Source organism: Canis lupus, chromosome 31 (assembly GCF_003254725.2).
Source record: "Canis lupus dingo isolate Sandy chromosome 31, ASM325472v2, whole genome shotgun sequence".
Taxonomy (NCBI): Eukaryota; Metazoa; Chordata; class Mammalia; order Carnivora; family Canidae; genus Canis; species Canis lupus.
The window spans coordinates 35704435-35727394 of NC_064273.1; the positions used below are offsets into that span (position 1 = coordinate 35704435).

Sequence of the window (22960 nt, forward strand, 5' to 3'; positions counted from 1 at the left end):
TTGGAGAAGATGGCAGGGGAGTAGGGTCCCCAAGTCACTTGCCCCCCCCCCCCCAGCTTACCTAGACTACTCTCAAATCATCCTGAAAACCTATGAATTTGACCTGAGATTTAAAGAGAGGACATCCGGAACGCTACAGAGAGAAGGGTTTGCGCTTCTAACAAGGTAGGAAAGTGGGGGGAAAAAATCCAGTAGGAGAGGGGCCCCCGCTTGAAGCCGGGCTAAGGGGGGCATTGGGAGCCTCAGGACAGGAGAGACCCCCGGGGAAGCAGGAACTTTAACAATCCGCCCCGGATTCTTCCCGAGGGAAAGGCTCTCAGCAGGGAACTCTGGCAGGATGGGGGGGGGGGGGGCGGTGGAGCCCCCAGGCTCCCGGGGTTACCAGGAGAGGAGGGGCGCGCAGGGGAGAGCGCACCCACACCGCGGCCAATCTCGGGAAATGGCTGGAGCGCGCACCCCACGGGGCCTTGGGGAGAAGCCAGTGGGTCAGCGGGGCTCGGGGGAGGGGGCTGCACCCTGCTGCCTTCTGGAGCGCGAGTCCAGCAGCGAAGGCCCCGGATCCCAGAGGCCGGGGACACGGCCCCCCATCCTGCGGTCCCCCCAGGACGGGCAGAGGCAGGGAGGGCACAGGACAGCGAGGACGCTCCTGCCGCCAGGTGCCCCCAAGCTGTGCAGGTCAGCGCCCCCGCCCCCGGAGCATCCAGGCCAGTGCGGACTGGGAGCTGCAGGTGGTTACTGGGGGAGCTGGCTCCAGGCCTGGGGACCTGGCCGCCGCCAGTGCTGTTGTCCCTCCTGGTGTCACCCTGTGCCTGGGAGGGGCGGGGCTGCCAGAGGACAGAGGCCTCCGGGGGTCAACAGCTCCCACTGAGCCCGGCACCCTGCAGGGGGGTGGGCAGCTCCCCCAGGTGCACACACCTGAGAGCACAGCAGGCCCTCCCCCCAGAGACCAGCTGGAAGGACAGGGGAAGAGCAAGTTCTCGGGGGAGCAGCGCTGGAAAGTTCCATGGAAGTCGAGGGACTTATATACAGTACATAGAACCAGAGGGCACTCCTCCCTTTTTTCCCCCTTTTTCCAGTACAACTCGTTTTTCTATCAGACTGAATTTCCAATTTTTCTTTCTCTTTTTCTGCCTTAACTACAATATTTTACCGCCTCTACATTTTTAAGTTTCTTCCTTTTTGACTTTCATATTTCTACAGTTAAAGGTCTTAGGTATATTTTCCACTTCTAGATTCTCTTCAACATACTCAATTTGGGGAGATATACAAGATATGATTTTTTTGTTTTGTGTTTTTTGTTTTCTCTGCGTCATTTTGTTCTACAATGGTGGACGTTAATGCCTTCTAAAACATGACCAGCATGCACCCAGAACCAAGTGGTATGCCGTGCTGGTTCATTCTGTGAAATTCTATTCTCTCTTCATTCCCATTCTGCCCCCCTCTTTTATCTCATTTATGTTTAGTGGTCAATGGTGGGGTCTTCTATAAGTATGTCTGATTTATATAAATTTGGGACTGAGCATCTTCTTCTTTTTTTTTTTTTTAGCATCTTCTAACATACAGATCTTAATATATTCAGAACCAAGAGGATCACCCTCTAGAACCCCTCAGGTAGACTACATTCTCTCTCCACTACAAGTTCGTCATCACCACCATTTCCCAGTCCTTTTATTCTTCTCCTTTTTTTCTTCTTTCTTTCTTTCTTCTTTCTTTTCTTTCTTCTTTTTTCCTTCTTCTTTGGAATTCTTGGCCTTTTATTTTTTACTACTTTGTTTTAAAATTTGCTTTTCACTTTAGTGGTCCTTTTATTTTGGTCTGATCTTTGTTTTCAATTTCTGCTCTCTGACTTAATCAGTATCATCCAGGGTGAAATTTACTTAGGTCGTGGTTGATATTCTTGACTCAGCCGGCTCATACAGCCACTCTGCGCTGAGAAAAATGACTAGAAAGAAGAACTCACCACAAAAGAAAGAATCAGAAACAGTACTCTCTGCCACAGAGTTACAGAATTTGGATTACAATTCGATGTCAGAAAGCCAATTCAGAAGCACAAATATAAAGCTACTAGTACCTCTGGAAAAAAGCATAAAGGAATCAAGAGACTTCATGACTGCAGAATTTAGATCTAATCAGGCTGAAATGAAAAGTCAATTAAATGAGATGCAATCCAAACTGGAGGTCCTAACGACCAGGGTTAATGAAGTGGAAGAAAGAGTGAGCAACATAGAAGACAAGTTGATGGCAAGGAAGGAAGCTGAGGAAAAAAGAAAAACAAAAGACCATGAGGAAAGGCTAAGGGAAATAAATGACAGCCTCAGAAGGAAAAATCTATGTAGAATTGGAGTTCCAGAGGGCGCCAAAAGGAATAGAGGACTAGAAAGTGTATTTGAACAACTCATAGCTGAGAATTTCCCTAACTTGGGGAGGGAAACAGGCATTCAGATCCAGGAGATAGAGAGATCCCCCCCTAAAATCAATAAAAACTGTTCAACACCTCGACATTTAATAGTGAAACTTCCAAATTCCAAAGATAAAGAGAAAATCTTCAAAGCAGCAAGAGACAAGAGATCCCTAACTTATATGAGGAGAAGTATTAGATTAACAGCAGACCTCATCACAGAGACCTGGCAGGTTATATTCAGGGTCCTAAATGAGAAGAACATGCAGCCAAGAATACCCTATCCAGCAAGGCTCTCATTCAGAATAGAAGGAGAGACAAAGAGCTTCCAATATAGTCAGAAACTGAAAGAAGATGTGACCACCAAACCAGCTCTGAAAGAAATATTTAGGGAGACTCTGTAAAAGAAAGAGGAAGTCCAAAAAAAAAAAAAAAAGAAAAAGAAAGAAAGAAAGAAAGAGGAAGTCCAAAGAAACAATCCACAAAAACAGGGACTGAATAGGTATTATGGTGACACTAAATTCATATCTTTCAATAGTAACTCTGAATGTGAATGGGTTTAATGATCCCATCAAAAGATGCAGGATTTCAGACTGGATAAAAAAGCAAGACACATCTATTTGCTGTCTACAAGAGACTCATTTTAGACCTAAGGACACCTACAGTCTGAAAATGAAAGGTTGGAGAACCATTTACCATTCAAATGGTCCTCAAAAGAAAGCAGGGGTAGCAATCCTCATATCAGATAGATTAAAGTTTATCCCAAAGACTGTAGTAAGAGATGAAGAGGGACCTATATCATACTTAAAGGATCTATCCAACAAGAGGACCTAATAATCATGAATATTTATGCCCCTAATGTGGAAGCTGCCAATTTTACCAATCAATTAATAACCAAAGTAAAGACATACTTAGATAATAATACACAAATACTGGGAGACGTCAACATGGTGCTTTTTGCAAATGACAGATTTTTCTAAGCACACCATCTCCAAAGAAACAAGAGCTTTAAATGATACACTGGACCAGATGGATTTCACAGATATTTACAGAACTTTACATCCAAAAGCAACTGAATACACATTTTTCTCAAGTGCACATGGAACTGTCTCCAGAATAGACCACATACTGGGTCACAAATCAGGTCTTAACTGATATCAAAAGATTCGGATTGTCGGGACGCCTGGGTGGCTCAGTAGTTGAGCACCTTCCTTTGACTCAGGGTGTGATCCTGGAGTCCCGGGATCGAGTCCCGCATCGGGTACCCTGCGTGGAGCCTGCTTCTCCCTCTGCCGGTGTCTCTGCCTCTCTCTCTCTCTCTCTCTATGCGTGTGTGTATCTTTCATGAATAAATAAATAAAATCTTTTAAAAAAAGATTGGGATTGTCCCCTGCATATTTTCAGACCATAATGTTTTGAAACGAGAACTAAATCACAAGAAAAAATTTGGGAGAAACTCAAACACGTGGAGGTTAAAGAGCATCCTGCTAAAAGATGAATGGGTCAACCAGGAAATTAGAGAAGAATTAAAAATATTCATGGAAACTAATGAAAATGAAGATACAACCATTCAAAGTCTTTGGGATACAGCAAAAGCAGTCCTGAGAGGGAAATACATCACAATACAAGCATCCCTCAAAAAATTAGAAAAACTCAAATACACAATCTAACCTCGCACCTAAAGGAACTGGAGAAATACCAGCAAATAAAACCTACACCAAGCAGAAGAGAGTTAATAAAGATTTGAGCAGAACTCAATGAAATAGAGACCAGAAGAATTGTAGAACAGATCAACAAAACCAGAAGTTGGTTCTTTGAAAGAATTAATAAGACAGATAAGCCATTAGCCAGCCTTATTAAAAAGAAATGAGAAAAGACTCAAATTAACAAAATCATGAATGAAAAAGGAGAGATCACAACCAATACCAAGGAAATACAAATGATTTTAAAAACATATTATGAGCAGCTATACACCAATAAATTAGGCAATCCAGAAGAAATGGACGCATTTCTGGAAAACCACAAACTACCAAAACTGGAATAAGAAGAAAAAGAAAACCTGAACAGGCCAATAACCAGGGAAGAAATTGAAGCAGTCATCAAAAGCCTCCCAAGACACAAAAGTCCGGGGCCAGATGGGTTCCCAAGGGAATTCTATCACATGTTTAAAGAAGAAACAATACCTATTCTACTAAAGTTATTCCAAAAGATAGAAAGGGGTGGAATACTTCCAAACTTGTTTTATGATGCTACCATCTCCTTAATTCCAAAACCAAAGACCCCACCAAAAAAAAGTAGAGACCAATATCCCTGATGAACATGGATGCAAAAATTCTCAAGAAGATACTACCCAATAAGATACAACACTACATTAAGAAGATTATCCACCATGACCAAGTGGGATTTATCCCCAGGATGCAAGGCTGGTTCAATCCTCGTTAAACAATCAATGTGATAGATCATATCAACAAGAGAAAAAACAAGAACCATATGATCCTCTCAATAGATGCAGAGAAATAATTTGACAAAATACAGCATCCATTCTTGATTAAAACCCTTCAAAGTATAAGGATAGAGGGAACATTCCTTGGCATCTTAAAAGCCATCTATTAAAAGCCCACAGTAAATATCATTCTCAATGGAGAAACACTGGAAGCCTTTCCCCTAAGATCTGGAACATGACAGGGATGTCCACTCTCACCCCTGCTATTCGACATACTACTAGAAGTCCTAGCCTCAGCAATCAGGCAACAAAAAGAAATAAAAGGCATTCAAATTGGCAAAGAAGAAGTCAAACTCTCCCTCTTTGCAGATGTCATGATACTGTACATAGAAAACCCAAAAGACCCCCACCCCAAGATTGCTAGAACTCATACAGCAATTCAGCAGTGTGGCAGGATACAAAAATCAATGCCCAGAAATCAGTGGCATTTCTGTACACTAACAATGAGACTGAAGAAAGAGAAATTAAGGAGTCAATCCCATTTACAATTGCACCCAAAATCGTAAGATATCTAGGAATAAACCTAACCAAAGAGGTAAAGGATCTATACCCTAAAAACTAGAGAACACTTCTGAAAGAAACTGAGGAAGACACAAAGAGATGGAAAAGTATTCCATGCTCATGGGTTGGAAGAATTAATATTGTGAAAATGTCAATGTTACTCAGGGCAATTTACACATTCAATGCAATCCCTATAAAAATACCATGGAATTTCTTCAGAGACTTGAAACAAATCATCTTAAAACTTGTGTGGAATCAGAAAAGACCCCGAATAGCCAGGGGAATATTGAAAAAGAAAACCAGAGCCAGGGGCATCACAATGCCGGATTTCAAGCTGTACTTTGTAGTGTGGTACTGGCACAAATGCAGACACATAGATCAGTGGAACAGAATAGAGAACCCAGAAATGGACCCTTAACTCTATGGTCAACTAATATCTGACAAAGCAGGAAAGACTATTCACTGGAAAAAGGACAGTCTCTTCAATAAATGGTGCTGGGAAAATTGGACAGCCACGTGCAGAGGAATGAAACTGGACCATTCTCTTACACCATACACAAAGGTAAACTCAAAATGAATGAGAGATCTAAATGTGAGACAAGAATCCATCAAAATCCTAGAGGAGAACACAGGCAGCACCCTTTTTGAACTTGGCCACAGCAACTTCTTGCAAGATACATCTATGAAGGCAAGGGAAACAAAAACAAAAATGAACTATTGGGACTTAAAATAAAAAGCTTCTGCACAGCAAAAGAAACTGTCAACAAAACTAAAAGACAACCTACAGAATGGGAGAAGATATTTGCAAATGACCTATCAGATAAAGGGCTAGTATCCAAGATCTATAAAGAACTTATTAAACTCAACAACAAAGAAACAAACAATCCAATCACGAAATGGGCAAAAGACATGAAGAGAAATCTCACGGAGGAAGACATAGACATGGCCAACAGGCACATGAGAAAATGCTCCGCATCACTTGCCATCAGGGAAATACAATCAGAACCACAGTGAGATATCACCTCGCACCAGTGAGAATGGGGAAAATTAACAAGGCAGGAAACCACAAATGTTGGAGAGGATGCGGAGAAAGGGGAACCCTCTTACACTGTTGGTGGGAATGTGAACTGGTGAAGCCACTCTGGAAAACTGTGTGGAGGTTCCTCAAAGAGTTAAAACTAGAACTACCCTACAACCCAGCAATTGCACTGCTAGGGATTACCCCAAAGATACTGATGCAGTGAAACACCAGGACACCTGCACCTCGATGTTTATAGCAGCAATGGCCACAGTAGCCAAACTGTGGAAGGAGCCTCGGTGCCCATTGACAGATTAATGGATAAAGGGGATGTGGTCTATGTATACAATGGAATATTCCTCAGCCATTAGAAACGACGAAGACCCACCATTTGCTTCGACATGGATAGAACTGGTGGGTATTATGCTGAGTCAAGTAAGTCAATTGGAGAAGGACAAACATTATATGGTCTCATTCATTCAGGGAATATAAAAAATAGTGAAACGGATTATAGGGGAAAGGAGAGAAAATGAGTGGGAAATATCAGAAAGGGAAACAGAACATGAGCGACTCCTAACTCTGGGAAATGAACAAGGTGTAGTGGAAGGGGAGGTGGGCAGGGGGACGGGGTGACTGGGTGAAGGTCAGTGAGGGGGGCACTTGACAGGATGAGCACTTGGCATTGTCCTATATGTTGGCAAATCAAACTCCAATAAAAAATATACAAAAAAATAAATCTTGCTATCCATGAACATTGGGTGCCTTTCCATTTATTTGTGTCTCCTTTAATGTCTTTGAGCAACGTTGTGTAGTTTTCAGTCTGTATGTCTTTCACTTCTGTGATTAAGCTAAATCCTAAGTAATTTATTCTTTTTGAGGCTAAGTGGAACTGTTTTCCTTCATTCCCTTTCCAGATCATTTATTGTTAGTGCAAAGAAATGCAACTGACTTTCATGTGTCAGTTTTGTATTTTGGCACTCTCTAATTTGTTCATTAATCCTAACAAGTTTGCATGTGTATGTGTGTGTGTGTAGTGGGTTTATTTGTGGGTTTCCACATATAAAGTCATAATCTTTGAGCAGAGATTATTGTGCTTCTTCCTTTCTGATTTGGATGCCTTTCATTTCGTCATCTTGCCAAATTCCTCTTCTGATACTGTCTTGAACTGAAGTGGCAAAATTGGAGAACCTTGTCTTGTAAAATGTCCTGGGTTTTAGAGAATGTTTGCAATATCAAAGCTGAGAGTTATGAAAAGAGCGTATGAAAGAGAAAATACGAGTCTCAGTTCAGGTGTCCTTTAATTTTTTTTTTTTTGGGTAATTTGGACTCATTGTACATAATTTCCCCTTGGTTTATGAGTCGGGTCACATACACAAATAGTTGGTAGCATTGCTGAGAAGACCCACTGTCCTTGATTCCTTGTTTGTTTGTTTCTGAGCCTTCAAATTATAATGCTGTTGTGAAAATAAAGTCTGAGAAAAAGAAAGTCTCATATTTAATATTTATTCCATTAATCGCATATTCAGAGCCTCCTCACTTCACATATATGCACACACATGCACACACACACACACATACACACACACATGCATGGCCTCAACCAGAGCTTCTCATCTGCCACCTGGGGATGAACCCCCAAGCTCAGGTGTGAGCACACAGGGAGGTTGCTCAGGCCTGGTCCCAGCATCATGGGGGGACCATGAACTGGATGGCTTCACACTGCAGAAATCTGCTCTCTCACAGCCTGGAGCCTGGAGGTCTGAAGCCAAGGTGTTGGCAAAGTTGGCTCCTCCTGGAGCAGAGAACCTGTCCAGGTGGCTCCCCTGGCTGCCGGTGGCCACCGCGTCCTTGGCCTTCTGTGCCTGGCCCCTGTGTCAGCCCCATCTCCGCCCCTTATTCCATGGCCTCCTCTGGGTCTCTCAGGTCAAGTGTCCCTCTCCTTTCTCTTTTATAGACACCGGTAATCAGGCTGAGTCAGGATGACCTCATCCTGAGATCTGTAACTTGATGACATCTGCAAAGATGCTACTTCCAAATGAGGTCACGTTCCTAGGCTCCGGGGGTTAACGCTGGAACACAGTTTCTGGGGCCACAGGGCAAGGTGCACCACCCCGGGCCTCCCAGCAGGGTGGGAGCAAGGGGCTGAATGCAGGGCCCACCTTCTCTCAGGATAAGCCGGCTGCTGCAACAGCACCTCGAGATCTCCGCAGCTTAACACAACCCAAGTGTGCTCCCCACTCATCACGGACATCCACGCCGACTGGCAGGGTTCTGAGCCACACGGTCCCTGGGGCCCCACCATCACCGGGCCTTCGAGCCCCCTCCAGATCCTCTGCGCCCACCCAGCAGGTGAGGAAAGACAGAGTACAGAGGATTTGCAGGGAGGCTACCGGGAGCCCCGCTCAGTTGCTGGGTAGCTCACTTCCCCCCAGATCGGCGGTGGGGGGCAGGTGAGGCCCAGGGCCCCCCACCTCACTGTGGTCCAGCAGAGCAGACGAAAGGCAGGGGAGGCAGGATTTGGATGTCCCTACATACCCGTCCCTACTTCCACCGGGATCATACTCCTTGAACGAAGCACGGGAGCGTTCCCTGCTTTCCCTGCTTTATCCCAGGCTGGCTCCCTCACACACACGCACATGCACACACGCTGGCACACGCATGCCCACGACGGTTTCCTCCTCCAGGGTTACTGTGGGGCTGTGCTTTTGCTCCTAACAAGTGCAGAACGAAGGCCACCCACACGGGAACAAGCAGACTGTGGCACAGAGGGGAGCCACCATCACTTAGGTTTTGGCAGAGCCCCCCGGGCAGGGAGAGCAGTGGCAAAGCTTCACGGTGGGAACCTCGGACGGTCCCCAGCTGTGCCCGGAAGGGGCTTGGCCCCAGGAAGCTGTGGGCCGCTAATGAGAAGCAGACATCCCACGTGGCTGGTCAGGGGTACACATTTGGCTTTCTCTGGTTGGCCCAGAATCAGGAACAGGGAGAAAAAATTAGGGAATCTGTTATTAGGCAAACACTGTTCATCTGGGGCTAACCATTGTAGGGATAATTGTTTAACTTTCCGGATTGTTGGTGGCTAGCAGGGGGGACATCCTGCCATCTGGCTGGCTCACCTGGACTGGTTACTGCAGAGAACAGGTTGGTTTCTCAGGCAGGTTGCCGTGACAGCCCTGGGTTTACAGCCCATCTGGGTGCTGTGTGAGTATATTTAGTCTGCCACAGCTTCCCTTACCCTGTGGGACCCTCCCTTCTCCTCTGGCCCGGGTGCTGCACAACAGCCCCTGCTGGTGAGACCTGCTTCCATCGCAGTCTGGTGGCCACTGTGCATGGATCCACGCCCCCGTGTGTCCACCTCCTGCTATTCCTCTGGGTGGCAGTTGCTCCTGCGGGGCCGCAACGGGGTGAGGGTGGGGGTGTCCAGTCAATGGTACAGTGATGAGACCCAAGGGTATTCATGTAAAGGTATCAATAGGCGATTTCCCATCTAGTTTCTACTCCTTGAGGCCCTACGTGCCTCTTTTGTCACACGCAGGGACATGCTGTGCTGGTTATCTATTATTACATAACAAATTATCCCCTGGGGCGCTTGGGTGGCTTCGGCTTGCAGGGGGTGATCCTCGGGTTCAGCGTCAGGTCCCGCATTGAGCTCCATGGGCAGAGCCTGCTTCTCCTCTGCCTGGGTCTCTGCCTCTCTCTCTCATGAATAGATAAAAACTTTTAAAAAAACCATCCCAAGTTTAAACCCCAAAATTTCCTATCTCAGTTTCTCTGGATCAGGAATTACTGTGTTCCTCAGCAGGTGCCTCTAGGTCCCAGGGCGGGGTGGAAGGGGGTGGTGGTGGAGGCAGGTGTCTCATGGAGCCTGTACAGCTGTGGGCCAGGCACCTGCACTCAGCTTGAGGCTCAGCTGGAGGAGGATTCGCTTCTGTGGTGAGCTGAAGAACGGCCTCCCAGACAGCCAGGCCCCAATCCCTGGCGCCTGCAAATGTGAGCAGAACTGGATACAGTCTCTGCACAGAGAGATTCTATGTTGAGGCTGCATTTTGCTTTCTAACTAATGAGCTGGAACTGGGTCAGAATCCAGCAAGCAGTTGTTCATAAAATCCACCAGAAAGACTAGCATTCAACCACAAAACTGCTGATATGAACCCTATGATGAGCAAAGAGTTAACTAATGCATACCAGGAATAGTTTTGTTTGACAGCACCAATAAAAGAATCGATTAGCTGGTCATGAAAAGCAGCTCAGCTGGCTAGCACTGAATTCACAGGTTTCTTTTCTTCCTTATCTAAATCACGTGATTACTTTCTTCTTCTTTCTCATAAAACCCCCTTGCTTTCCCTGCCTAAATGGGACACTTTTCTGGTTACTCTGGAATCTGTGCTCCCAAAGATAGGGAGATGCCCCCCAATTACCTCAGTGGGCCTCTAGATGCCATCACAGGTGTCCCCATGAGAGGGAAGTGGAGCAAGAGCTGGCTACAGAGAAGTCAACGTAAAGAAGGAGCACATCGGAAGACGCTACCCTGCTGGCTTTGGAGAAGGAGGAAGCGGCCATGAGCCAAGCAAGCAAGGATGCAGCTCTCCAAGTGGGACAGGGCAAGGAGAAGTATTGTGGCCAGAGTCTCTAAAGGGAATATGGCCCCGTCAACACTGTGACTTCAGCCCCATGGGAAACTGACCTTGGACTTCTGGCCTCAGAACCGTAAGAGAGTAAGTGTCTGTTGTGTAAGTGGCAATTTGTTACAGCAGCTGCAGGAAGCTGATACAGGCTCCCAGCTCACTCAGCTGTTGTAGACAGGCCTCAGGCCCTCGGTAGCCGTGGCCAAAGACATCAGTTCTGTGCAAGGTCACATGTTGGGGCGATACCACAACATGGCAGCCCAAATGAAAAGTCTATAGGATTATCAGGATCAGGATGGCATTTTGTAAATAGGATTGATTGAATTTTCCTTAAAGCTGCCCGAGTGTGATGACAGGCAGCGTGAAGACAACTTTTCAACACAGAAGCCTGTTCCTATCATGGTACCTCTCACACCGCAGACATTTTAGACATGTTTTTCGGAGCAATGAGTAATGGCTGGCAGGCAGGTGCTTGGAATGGCAACCCAGAAAGCAGGCTGGCCTGTGAAAGCATGGAAAGGAGTCTCAGTTTCTCACTAGCTGTCTGATTTCAGGCAAAGGAGTCCCCCTCTCTGAGTCTCCACCTCCTATTTGACTGATTCTCGGTATATTGGAGATCACAGAAATTGGCCCAGAATCCGACAGGGTTAATATTGCATGAATGCTCCACAGCCAAGGGATGGCATTTTTAACAGAGGTATTTGTGCGGGTCTCTCCACTTCCTACACTATATACAGGCTGCCCGAGCAAGCATCCCACTTCCTATAGTATGAAATACTGAGCCCCGTTGCAGGTGGAGGAGGAATGCCACTGACTGGCTTGGTATTTGAGAATTGGTGAAAAGAACGGATTGCACCAATTCCCAGAAGCCCTTTGGGAAAGGTCCTGGGAAGGCAGGTCACCGGGCAACAGCCTCCCTTATCTGAACAACAAGCTTTCACAAAGCAACCACCACCAGGCCCTATCGCAGAAAAAAGACCTTGTGATGGCCACGGGCCTTCCGTCACTGCAGGTCGGGTGGGCCCCGCGACACCAGCCCAGGGCCCAGGGCCACCAGCTCAGCTTCACCATTCTGGTAGCTTATCTGCTCTGTCGGGCCTGGGGCTTTGAAGGCAACCCCGAACCCTACACTTAAGCACCAAATAAATAGCAGTCTTGCAGGCACCAGGTTCTCACGCTTGAATTGCAAACGAACCACCTGGAGAACCTCCTTAAAATGCAGATTGATTCAGTGGTCTTGGGGTGCAGACCCTGCAGTTCCTGCAAGCTTCCGGGTGACGCCGATGCTGCTGGTCCCTCCTTTGAGAAGCACGAATCTGCGGCCGGATCTATGGAGGAGAAAACAAAACCGGGCAAGGGACACCGTACTCTGGCCTCGCGCCCCGGGCGGCACAGAGGGGACGCTGCGGGGGGGCGCACTGCTCTGCCCCTCGGCCCAGGCGGCGTCAGACGCTCCGCGCGCCCCCTCGAGCTCCCACCCCTTCCCGGCACCGGGGAACCGAGTCCAGGCTGCGCGGCGCCTCCCGGAGGCAACCGGGCTGGAGGGCCGCCCCCGCCCCCGCCCCTCCCAGGGCCGCCCCTCCTCTGGCCCCGCCCCCTCGCCTGCGGCCCCGCCCCCGGCCCTCCCACGGCCGCCCCTCCTCCTCTGGCCCCGCCCCTTCTACTGCGGCCCCGCCCCATGCCCCCGAACCCGCCCCTCCAGGCCCCGCCCCTCCACCTGCAGCCCCGCCCCATGCCCTCAACCCCGCCCCCTCTCATCCAGGCCCCGCCCCCTCTCCTGCGGCCCCGCCCCCGGTCCTCCCAGGGCCGCCCCTCCTCTGGCCCCGCCCCTTCTACTGCGGCCCCGCCCCATGCCCCCGAACCCGCCCCTCCCCTCCAGGCCCCTCCCCTCCTCCTTCCAGGGCCGCCCCCTCCCCCTCCCCGGCGCCCGCACCGGCAGAACCGCGTCCAGGCTGCGCTGGACCTCCGGGAGGTGCCCAGGCCGGAGGGCCTCCCCGGCCCCGCCCCCGTCCCTCCCACGGCCGCCCCTCCCCCTCTGGCCCCGCCCCCTCTCCTGCGGCCCCGCCCCCGTCCCTCCCACGGCCGCCCCTCCCCCTCTGGCCCCGCCCCCTCTCCTGCGGCCCCGCCCCCGTCCCTCCCACGGCCGCCCCTCCCCCTCTGGCCCCGCCCCCTCTCCTGCGGCCCCGCCCCCGTCCCTCCCAGGCCGCCCCTCCACCTCTGGCCCCGCCCCCTCTCCTGCGGCCCCGCCCCCGGCCCTCCCACGGCCGCCCCTCCCCCTCTGGCCCCGCCCCCTCTCCTGCGGCCCCGCCCCCGGCCCTCCCACGGCCGCCCCTCCCCTCTGGCCCCGCCCCCTCTCCTGCGGCCCCGCCCCCGTCCCTCCCACGGCCGCCCCTCCCCCTCTGGCCCCGCCCCCTCTCCTGCGGCCCCGCCCCCGTCCCTCCCAGGCCGCCCCTCCTCCTCTGGCCCCGCCCCCTCTCCTGCGGCCCCGCCCCCGGCCCTCCCACGGCCGCCCCTCCTCCTCTGGCCCCGCCCCCTCTCCTGCGGCCCCGCCCCCGGCCCTCCCACGGCCGCCCCTCCTCCTCTGGCCCCGCCCCCTCTCCTGCGGCCCCGCCCCCGGCCCTCCCACGGCCGCCCCTCCTCCTCTGGCCCCGCCCCCTCTCCTGCGGCCCCGCCCCCGGCCCTCCCACGGCCGCCCCTCCTCCTCTGGCCCCGCCCCCCTCTCCTGCGGCCCCGCCCCCGGCCCTCCCACGGCCGCCCCTCCTCCTCTGGCCCCGCCCCCTCTCCTGCGGTCCCGCCCCATGCCCCCGAACCCGCCCCTCCTCCTCTGGCCCCGCCCCCTCTGCGGCTTCGCCCCTTCCGCGGCCCCGCCCCCTCCCCTCCAGGCCCCTCCCCTCCTCCTCCCAGGGCCGCCCCATCCACCTCTGGCTCCACCTCTCTCATCCAGGCCCGCCCCATGCCCCGAGCCCCGCCCCCGTTCCTCCCAGGGCCGCCCCATCCACCTCTGGCCCCACCCGTCTCCAGGCCCCGTCCCATGCCCCTGAACCCGCCCCCTCTCCTCCAGGCCCCGCCCCCGTTCCTCCCAGGGCCGCCCCCTCCCTCCTCAGCTCGGCTCCTTCCCCATCCCGGTGCCTCCCCTTCCTCCTCCTCGGCGTCGCCCCCTCCTTCCGCTCTCGTGACTTTCCTTTCTGGGAACCTAGGGAAAAAGAAACTGAAACTGAACCGAGGTGACCGGGAAAGGAAATCCGGGAGGAGGTGCTGAGGGTAAAGCCCCCGGGGTCGCCTGAGGGTCACAGCCAGCCCTCCCACTCCCCATTCAGGCGCTCCTCCTAGAAACGTGTATTGAAATACTCTGCGCCACGCGCTGTGCTAGACCCAAGTGCTGCCGCAGCTGCACCGGCCTGCTGCGGCCCTGGGGCAAGCTGGGGGCTCGACGGGCCTTCACGGAGGTCGAGGCCGAGCGATGAGGCCACGGTCCGCGGGTGGGAATGGGAGGGAACCTGGGGCTCTCAGGAAGCGCCCCCTGGGTCTGGGAAAGGTGGCTGGAGGCTGTGAGCTGGGAAGGAGCCCAGCGTGCAGGGGGAGGAGGAGGAGCACCCCCACCCCGAGCTGGAGGAGTAGCTGGAGGAGTTGTGTGTAGTGAGCAATAAGCAGTGGGAGCAGGGCTGAGCCAGGGGAGGCTGGGCACGGGCACGGGCACGGCTGGCGCGCCAAGCTAAGCAGTTGGGAACACCCCACACACTCCCACTCCCTACAGCACATAAGCCGGGTGCTGTCCATTTCCACGGAGGGGGGCGGTTGGGAAATTCCACTGGCTTGGAGGAGGTAGGGAGCGACCCCCGAAGCTTCCCAGGCATGGCTTTCCATCCATTAACACCAGCACAGCTGTCCGCAGCAGGTCAGGGCCAGGGCTGTCTGGTGAAGAGAGGGCTGGACAAGGACCAGAGACACCTGGGGTGTCCTGGGCACCTGCGTACTGGCAGCAGGGTGATTGTCTACTAATGTGCTTCTCCGTGGGTTTTTGCCAGATGTCTTTTAATGCACACAGGAAACAACAGTAAGAGGGCAGTGCCCGCTGGCCCTGGTGGCCCAGGGGGAGGGGGCTGGGCACCTCAGTCCATTAAACTCAGCCCATGCTTATGGAGCACCTGCTGTTGGTAGGTGGTAGGCACTGGAGGGATGCAGGCTTGCCTTTGTGGACGTGTCAGCCCCGTGGAGGTAGGTGATAACCGCATCCCTCCCGCCCACCACCCAACATCCACCTGAGAGCAACAACATCTAAGACTGAGCTAAGATGGGCTGATGGGCTGGAAGAGGCATGACCCAGGCTTGGAAGGAGCTCCCAAGGGTGGCTGCATAGACAGGGAGCATCACAGTTGGGACTTGGCGGGGGAGGAGAGGGTGTCTCTGGGAGCCTGGGGGGAAGGACAGGCAACAGTACCGTGGGCTGCATTCAGGGATGTCTGAGTGGGGTGTGGAGCCGGAAAGACAGTTCTCAAAGGCTAAGAGTTTGACACTTACTTGATAGAATACACAGTCATCAGTGAGGGTTTTTTTTTTTTTTTTCTAGAGAAGAAATCGTCAGTAATTCGGGTGGAAGACTGTGAGCCTGTGGAGGAGCAAAGGGAAGATGCTCCAGAGCTGAGGAATAAACTTGGGGTGGCAGTCTGAGCTCTCCTGCGTGCTGGCCCCTTCCTAGCCCTGGGACCCAGCAGGGACCTCATTCCGTGGTCTCCCCATCTCATGCATAAACTGGGAGTGATGGCCTTCCTCGTGTCATAGGAGGGCCGTGTGGGTGACTTACTCTCTGGGGCTGGCGTGTGGCACGGCCTTACTCAGGACCTAGGACTTATTATTGTGTTATTTCTTCTTTTTTTTTTTTATTGTGTTATTTCTGAATTATACCCCCTCACAAGCCCCTGGGCCCTTCAGGGAGCTTCCTATAATGAGCAGATTAGAAACAGGAAGGTACTAAAATCTCACACCAGGAGTCCCTGGCATCAGGAGAGGGAGGCGCCACATAGCCAGCCATCGAGCAGTGCCTTTTAAATTTGGCACACCAGACCTATCAGCCACCTTCCCCTAGTCCTGGCCCGGGCATTGACTGGTTCCACCTGGCTGTCACTTTTGCCCCAGAGCACTTTGTGATGTCATTCCTCAACTTGAGCGGTTGGGGAGAGCCTCCTGGGTTTGCAAAAGGACCATGATTCCTCGGAGTTCTGCGTCCTATCTCTGCACGCGCACCCACACTTTCCCGTGTACCCGTGGGCACCTTTCCTCCATCCTGCTCACAGCCCATCAGGAATTGGTGTCATTCTTCCTCCTGACCAGAGAGTAACTGAGGCTCACAGGAGTGAGTGGCCAGACCAAAAGTCCTCCCTGATGATGGGGAGAGCCTGTGTCCCCCCTTCTGCCCCCCTCCTGGCTGGGCTGCCCAGACCCCCGCAGTGGATACTGCAGAGCAGAGTTCAACCAGAGAGTCGAACTGTGGGGCCTCCTCCCCTTCTCTGGGGTGGGCCATACTACCTTTGTTTCCATCTGGGCTTTTCCCTGACCCTGGGGGGCTTGGAGCTGAGGTGGGTTCTGGGGTCTTCCAGCAGACTGGGGTGGCCCTTTCCCATCACAGCCTTCGGGGAGCCTCTTGTCTGGGACTCCGAGCCGAGCTAAGGAGAATGGAGAGGCCTTCCAAGAGGAAATGTGACTCCCCGCCCAGGGAGGGCCACTCTTGGGCCTGCTTGCTCTCTGCCTCCACCTCCCCCACCTCCATCTCCATCCTGGAGAAATCAGATGCGCCCAACTCCCCAGAGGACCTGACGTGGACAAGGAGGCAGAGGATGAGGATCTGGTGAAAATTAATAAAGAGCAGCTCACTGGAGTGGAAGCGGGATGCTAAGTGGGGAGGGTGGCGCCACTGGGTGTCAGTGACAGGCCAGGCAGACTGAGATCCAGCGCAGACTCACGACAGGGGAGAACCATCAGTTAGGGCCCAACAGGGAAGTGTGCGCGCCGCACCTGGGACCAGAAATCGGCCACCCGTGCATCTCAGCCAACGGGAAACCCCCATGCTCGCTTCTCTCCAATAGACTTTTGTTCAACATCCCCACCCCCCATTTCCTCCATCTTCTCCATAAAATAACGTTCCTCCCTTCTGTGTGTTGGGCTTGCCTGTGGTTTTGCCATAGCTTGCTTGTGATTGGCAATCCTGTGCTATTCCCAGGGGCCTGCGCCCCCCCCCCCTCCCCGCGATGGGCTCCCCAGGGCGCAGCGGCAGAGAGGAGGTGGAGGGGGGCGGGGTGCCCGGTTTCGTTTCTGCGCCGCCGGAGCCCCCTCCCTGGCGTCCAGCAGAGTTTCATTTCTCCGCCGCGGCGGCTGCGGGGGCGGGCGGACCGCGAGGGGCGGCGCCTGGCGCTGCATAAAAGCCGAGGGGCAGCCGGTGGCCCTCGCGGCTGCGCGGGGACAGGTGAGTGTCGCGCTCCTGGGTCCCAGCATCTTCCATCGGGCTGGTGGGGGTGGGGGGGTGCTGGCTGCAGAGACCAGCTCTCCGGGGCGGCGGGCGCGGGGGGGGGGGCGGTTGGGGAGAGATGCGGGATGGGAGATTGTAGCGGCTGGCCCTGGTGATGATGGGGATGGGGATGGGGATGCTGCGCTCTGGCGTGCCTGGTTCTCTTCGGGCCAACAGGCTGCTGAGGCTCTGATGACTCATCAGGAGCAGCGCCCCCCTCAACCCTGCGGGCTCTTCTGCTGGGGAAGGTGGGCAGGCGGAGGGGGTGGCGGCCAGGTGGGGGGGGGGTCTTTCAGGGGATGCGCACTGAGAAAGTTTCACATCCACCGCGGCGGGGCCTCCACGGCCACCTCCAGGGTGGACCACCCCTCGGGCCCTTTTGTATTTCCTGCTGTTGACCCGAAAAATAAAGCAGTGAGTTCTTTCGCCCGCCGAAGTGGGTTTGTTCGGGAATAGCCGAGATGCGCAATCCCGGACACGCAAGGTCTTGGCAAAAGCGTAAGAGCAGTCCGCCCAACCAAGGGCTGGAAGGGGGTGGGGAGGGGCTGTTTTGACCATTAGTCCACCCGAGAGCAATGCAAGGGTTCGGGGTGATGGCGGCTTCTCGTGGGCCGGGGTGCAGGAGGGGCGGATGTCGGTGGGAGACGTACTATTGCCTCTTTCTCCGCGGAGGCCCGCCGCGGAGGGTCCTCGGTGGGATTGAGGAGGAATGTTACAGGCCCCTTCCGGCCTCCCCATTGCTCCGGGGACGTTTTGACTTTGTCACTTTTCCCACTGTCGGGGAGCGCAAGCCCGGCGGGCGCACGGTTGGGACTGCGTAGACGCGGGGTCCGCGGGAGCCGCTGCGGACGCGGAGGGTGGAGCGGAGGGTCCCCGCTAGGGGGCGCGCCGAGTCCCGAGCCGCCCAGCGGGAAGGAGCGGCAGGTGCCAGGCCCGCCCCCCGCCCCCCCCCCCCCCCGGGGGGACCCAGGCGTCTGGGGAGGGACCCCTGCCCAGGAATGGGCCGCGAACACGCTAGTCCCCAGGGATGGAGGGAGGTGAGACGGTCCCGGGGGCTGACCTAGGGAACCAGGCTCTGACACCTGCGCTCTGTCCACCCCTGGTGACCGCTGAGCTGTGCCCGTGGGATTCTAGGAATTTGGTTAAATTTTAAATCGGGTTTTGTCAAGTGATTCTGACCCGCAGCTGTCAGTCCCAGGCGGCTCCTGAAATGTCTAGCTGTGTCATTTTTTTTTAATATTTTATTTATTCATGAGAGACAGAGAGAGGCAGAGACAGGCAGAGGGAGAAGCAGGCTCCATGCAGGGGGCCCCACGCGGGACTCGATCCTGGGACTCCAGGATCATGCCCTGGGCCAAAGGCAGGTGCTAAACCGCCGAGCCACCCAGGAGCCCTGTGTCATTTTTTTAAAAAAATTTTTTAAAAAGATTTATTTATTTATTTATTTATTCATGAAAGACACACACAGAGAGAGGCAGAGACAGGCAGAGGGAGAAGCAGGCTCCATGCAGGGAGCCCGATGTGGGACTCGATCCCGGGTCTCCAGGATCACGCCCTAGGCTGAAGGCAGATGCTCAACTGCTGAGCCACCCGGGCATCCCTCATTTTCTTTTTTTCCACTTTGGATCCAAGCTGCTGGCCGGGATGGCCAGGAGCCCCTGTCATGCGGGCGTCCCTTCCCCCCATTTCCATCCTGGCTTCCCTCCCATTCTAACACCCCCTCCCTTCACCTCCCAGCACTGAGCTTTAAGTGGAGAGCATTAGGTCTAAAGTACACCATAAAAAATTTAAACATCAGGGGATTTCAAGAGAAAAAGGTAAATTTAAGTTCTGCGAGGATTATTTTTAAAACTGGACTTAATTTTTGTTGGGCACGTTGTGGACTTTGAATCGGTCATTTGGCAGGATGCGCACTGGTTGGTGGTGCTTATGAGGGGTCGGGAGATCTCTATGGAGTCTGGGTTGAGGAGGCTTTCCCACAAGGGTGGCAACCCACTTGGCACCCGTTGAATGCCACCTCCACCCCCCAGTGCGGAGACTGCCCAGTGATCCTGCTGCTGGATGGTGTCTGGGTCTGGAAGCCACTGGCAAACTTCCACCCTCTGAAATCAAACGTTCAAGGGGCAGCTGGACAGCTGCCTCGGCGGACAGCAGGGCCCTGAGTGTTCACAGACCTGCCCTGGGTAGTCTCCCCCACCCCTGCCCCAAACTTTGGCAGTGAGAGAAGAGGCCGTCCGTCCTGGCTGCTGGGGTTGAGCAAGATGGGTGAGGATGGAGGCTTGGGGGTGGTGTGCACCTACTTCAGTACTCCTCGCAGTCTTGTCTATAAACATGCGATAGGGATTAGACATTTTATTTTTTATTTTTGTTTTGTTAAGATTTTATTTATTCATGAGGGACACAGAGAGAAAGAGAGAGGGGGGAGAGGGACAGAGACACAGGCAGAGGGAGAAGCAGGCTCCAGGCAGGGAGCCCGATGTGCGACTTGATCCCGGGACTCCAGGATCACACCCTGGGCCGAAGGCAGCACTAAACCGCTGAGCCACCCGGCCTACCCTGGGTTAGACATTTTATAAGCGGTTTGGGGCTGGGAGTTTGACTCCACCAAGGCTGGAACTAGTGAATGCATTCAGTTGAGTTTGACAGCTGCCGTGGGGTGCTGAGTGTAATGGATGAGTAAGAAATGAGCTTTAATTGGGGCACCTGGGTGGCTCAGTGGGTCCCAAGGTCCTGGGATCAAGTCCCACATCAGGTTCCCTGAGGGGAGCCCGCTTCTCCCTCTGCCTGTGTCTCTGTCTCTCTCTCTCTGTCTCTCATGAATAAATGGATAAAATCTTAAAAAAAAAAAAAGAAAAGAAAAAAAAAAGAAATGGGCTTTAATGACGGAGATCACCCTGCTCCTGAAATTTTCACAAAATCCTGTGTTGACCGAATCTGAACCTGTGGTCATGGAGGTACAAGCCCTGGGGACCATGGATGTCCTGACTGGATGCGTTAAGGCCAACTGAGGCAGCTGTGGTCTTCAACTTGGAGCTCCAGTCTGGGACCCCTTGAGCACAGAGCAATTCCAAAAGCATAGAGGGGAAGGAAGGGGAGCTAAGGAAGTAAATTTCCAAATTTCCGTATTCTGTAAGTAGTCGTTACAATCGATTGCCTTTCAGAAAACCTTTCTCCCACTTGCGTTAAAAGGAATACATCAAAAAAAAAAAAAAAAAGAATACATCCCTCTCTCCCCTCACCCTTTTTTTTAACCTGGCTCTTTCAAATGCCCCAATATTTGTTTGTTTGTTTATAAAGATTTATTTATTTATTTGAGAGAGAGAGCATGAGCAGGAGGGACAGAGGGAAGAGCAGACCCCACACACTGAGCATGGAGCCCGACTCGGGGCTCAATCCCACAATCTTGAGATCACAACTCAAGCGGAAGCTAGGAGTTGGTTTCCCAACTGACTGCACCATCCAGTCACCCCTCAACTGCCCCGATATTAAAGGAAGATTGCATAGCTCTTGGGGGAGGGTCTTGTGAAAAGAAGCATAGAGAGCATCAAAAAAAAAAAAAAATCATGGAGTCAGGCAGTAAATTTATAGCAAGGCTCTGTGCCTTGTCCATCTATCTTAGAACTAAGATATCTAAGATTTACCAAAAGGATTCTGAGAACCATGACCTCGCTTCAACGCACATCCCCTGCACACCGTTCTCAGCAGTGGGACTTTCCATTGATGTGCGCTCACATTTATTCACCCAGGTGTGGTCACCGGGCGTGAGAGAACGGCTCTGTGATTCAGTCCAGCTAGTCAGCGCTACGTCGTCAAGTTAAAAGGAAGTTGTGTTGGAGGTAAGTACGTGCTTTATAATTTTCATAACATTTATTTCAAGTTACGGAAAAATTCTCACGATCTTTTACCCGAGATTATTAGATGTGTAAAATTTAATATTTAGAGACTTGTGGTCCCCGAAATTATGAAAAATGAATTTCAAATATGTATGTATATGTTTTTTGGATGCAGATGAGTATGCTAAAGTGGTTAATTAACTTCTTTCAAAAGAAAATGATACTGTATCTATATTGTATATATAGGAGAAGGTGAGTGTTAGTGGAACCTATGGTGGTAATCAAAATAGGTTCAAAATACACAAAATGTATAAATCAAACCATCATGCTGTACGCCTCACACTTATGCAGTGATGGATGTCAGTTATGCCTCAATAAAACTGGGAAAAATAAAGTAAAAGGCAGTAAGATACACTTGTATGGGGGAAATGGAATAAAAATATGAAGTCTAGAGCAAGAGGAACAAAGTAAAAGAACCTAAAGGTCAGGTATTTTTTTCAACCATAATTTTGGGTATCAAATTCCCATAATAAAAAAATAAAATAAAATAAACATAAAACAAAACAAAACAAAACAAAAACAAATTCCCATAATATTCAGATTCCTGCAGCTACATTGGAAGAGGTTCTGTAATAATTTTACTTTTACATGTGAATTTCAAAAGCGCAACAGTAATTTTATTCTTTGCCACAATTTAAATTTATGGCGAAAAGATTTTTGATGTTTGACCTCAAATTGTAACAGGAAGTATGTAGTTGGAAGTTTGGGCTCTGGAGCACATTCCTGAAGAGGGCTGGGCTGGGAGGCAGGTCTGTCTCCATTCATCCTTCGGCTCCTTGTTGTCATTTCTTTTCCTTAACTCTTTTCCTAAAGAGTTAAGGAGCCCAGGGTGGGTCCCCGCTGTGTCTTGCGGTAGGCGTGTTTCTGTGACTGACGGTGGCTCAGCTTCTGAACTGTCTTAATTCTGATGTGCTTTGGTTTTAGGCTGCATTGATAAAGGAAGAAGATGGTTAATTCACAAGGAAAAATCACTGACTCGAATCCTGTACCCAATCATGTGTTACTAAACGGACTTACTGATAAGGCAGAGAAAAATCAGGGAATAGTAAGTTGCTATCTGAAAAAGTCTATCTGTGTGGACATGAGCCGTGTCTGTGTGAGGACTGTCCATGTAGACCGTGCTTCCTCCCTGCTGCCCCCACCCCATGTCAGATGCTGCTTCCTTATCCCTCCTGCCCTGCTTGCCTGTGTGATCCCTCCCTTGTTCAGCTGGGGTCCGTCTTGGCTGATGCTGGTTGATGGGGTGCAGTTTCAGCCTGGGAAGCCACGGGAGACACTGATGGGCTCCTGGTTCAATGACCACTGTGCTGTCCCGTGCCCACTGCATGGCTCCACCTCCAGCTGCAACCCTCAGGTGTCATTGTGACGCTCCCTCACAGGGAAGCCGTGTGGTGCCCTTTTTCCCAGAATCAAGGGGGGATTTTTGGGGGATGGAGGGAGCCAAACTTGGCCTGTGGAATTGGTCTGACCTGAGTTTTATCCCAATGCGGACACTTCCAGCTGTAGGATCTTGTTTATAAGATGGC

The 22960-nt window shown here is 52.0% G+C and overlaps 1 protein-coding gene across 1 annotated transcript in view; it reads left to right on the forward strand.

The window, feature by feature from the left end:
* Positions 1-17379: 17379 nt before the first annotated feature.
* MX1 (MX dynamin like GTPase 1) overlaps positions 17380-22960 on the forward strand; it is a 28440-nt gene continuing 22859 nt past the window's right edge. Inside the window, exons 1-3 of the mRNA XM_025462039.3 lie at positions 17380-17499; positions 21288-21377; positions 22359-22479. Coding sequence (XP_025317824.1) covers positions 22381-22479 — 99 coding nt within the window. The 5' untranslated portion in view covers positions 17380-17499; positions 21288-21377; positions 22359-22380. The remainder of the gene's footprint in view (positions 17500-21287; positions 21378-22358; positions 22480-22960) is intronic.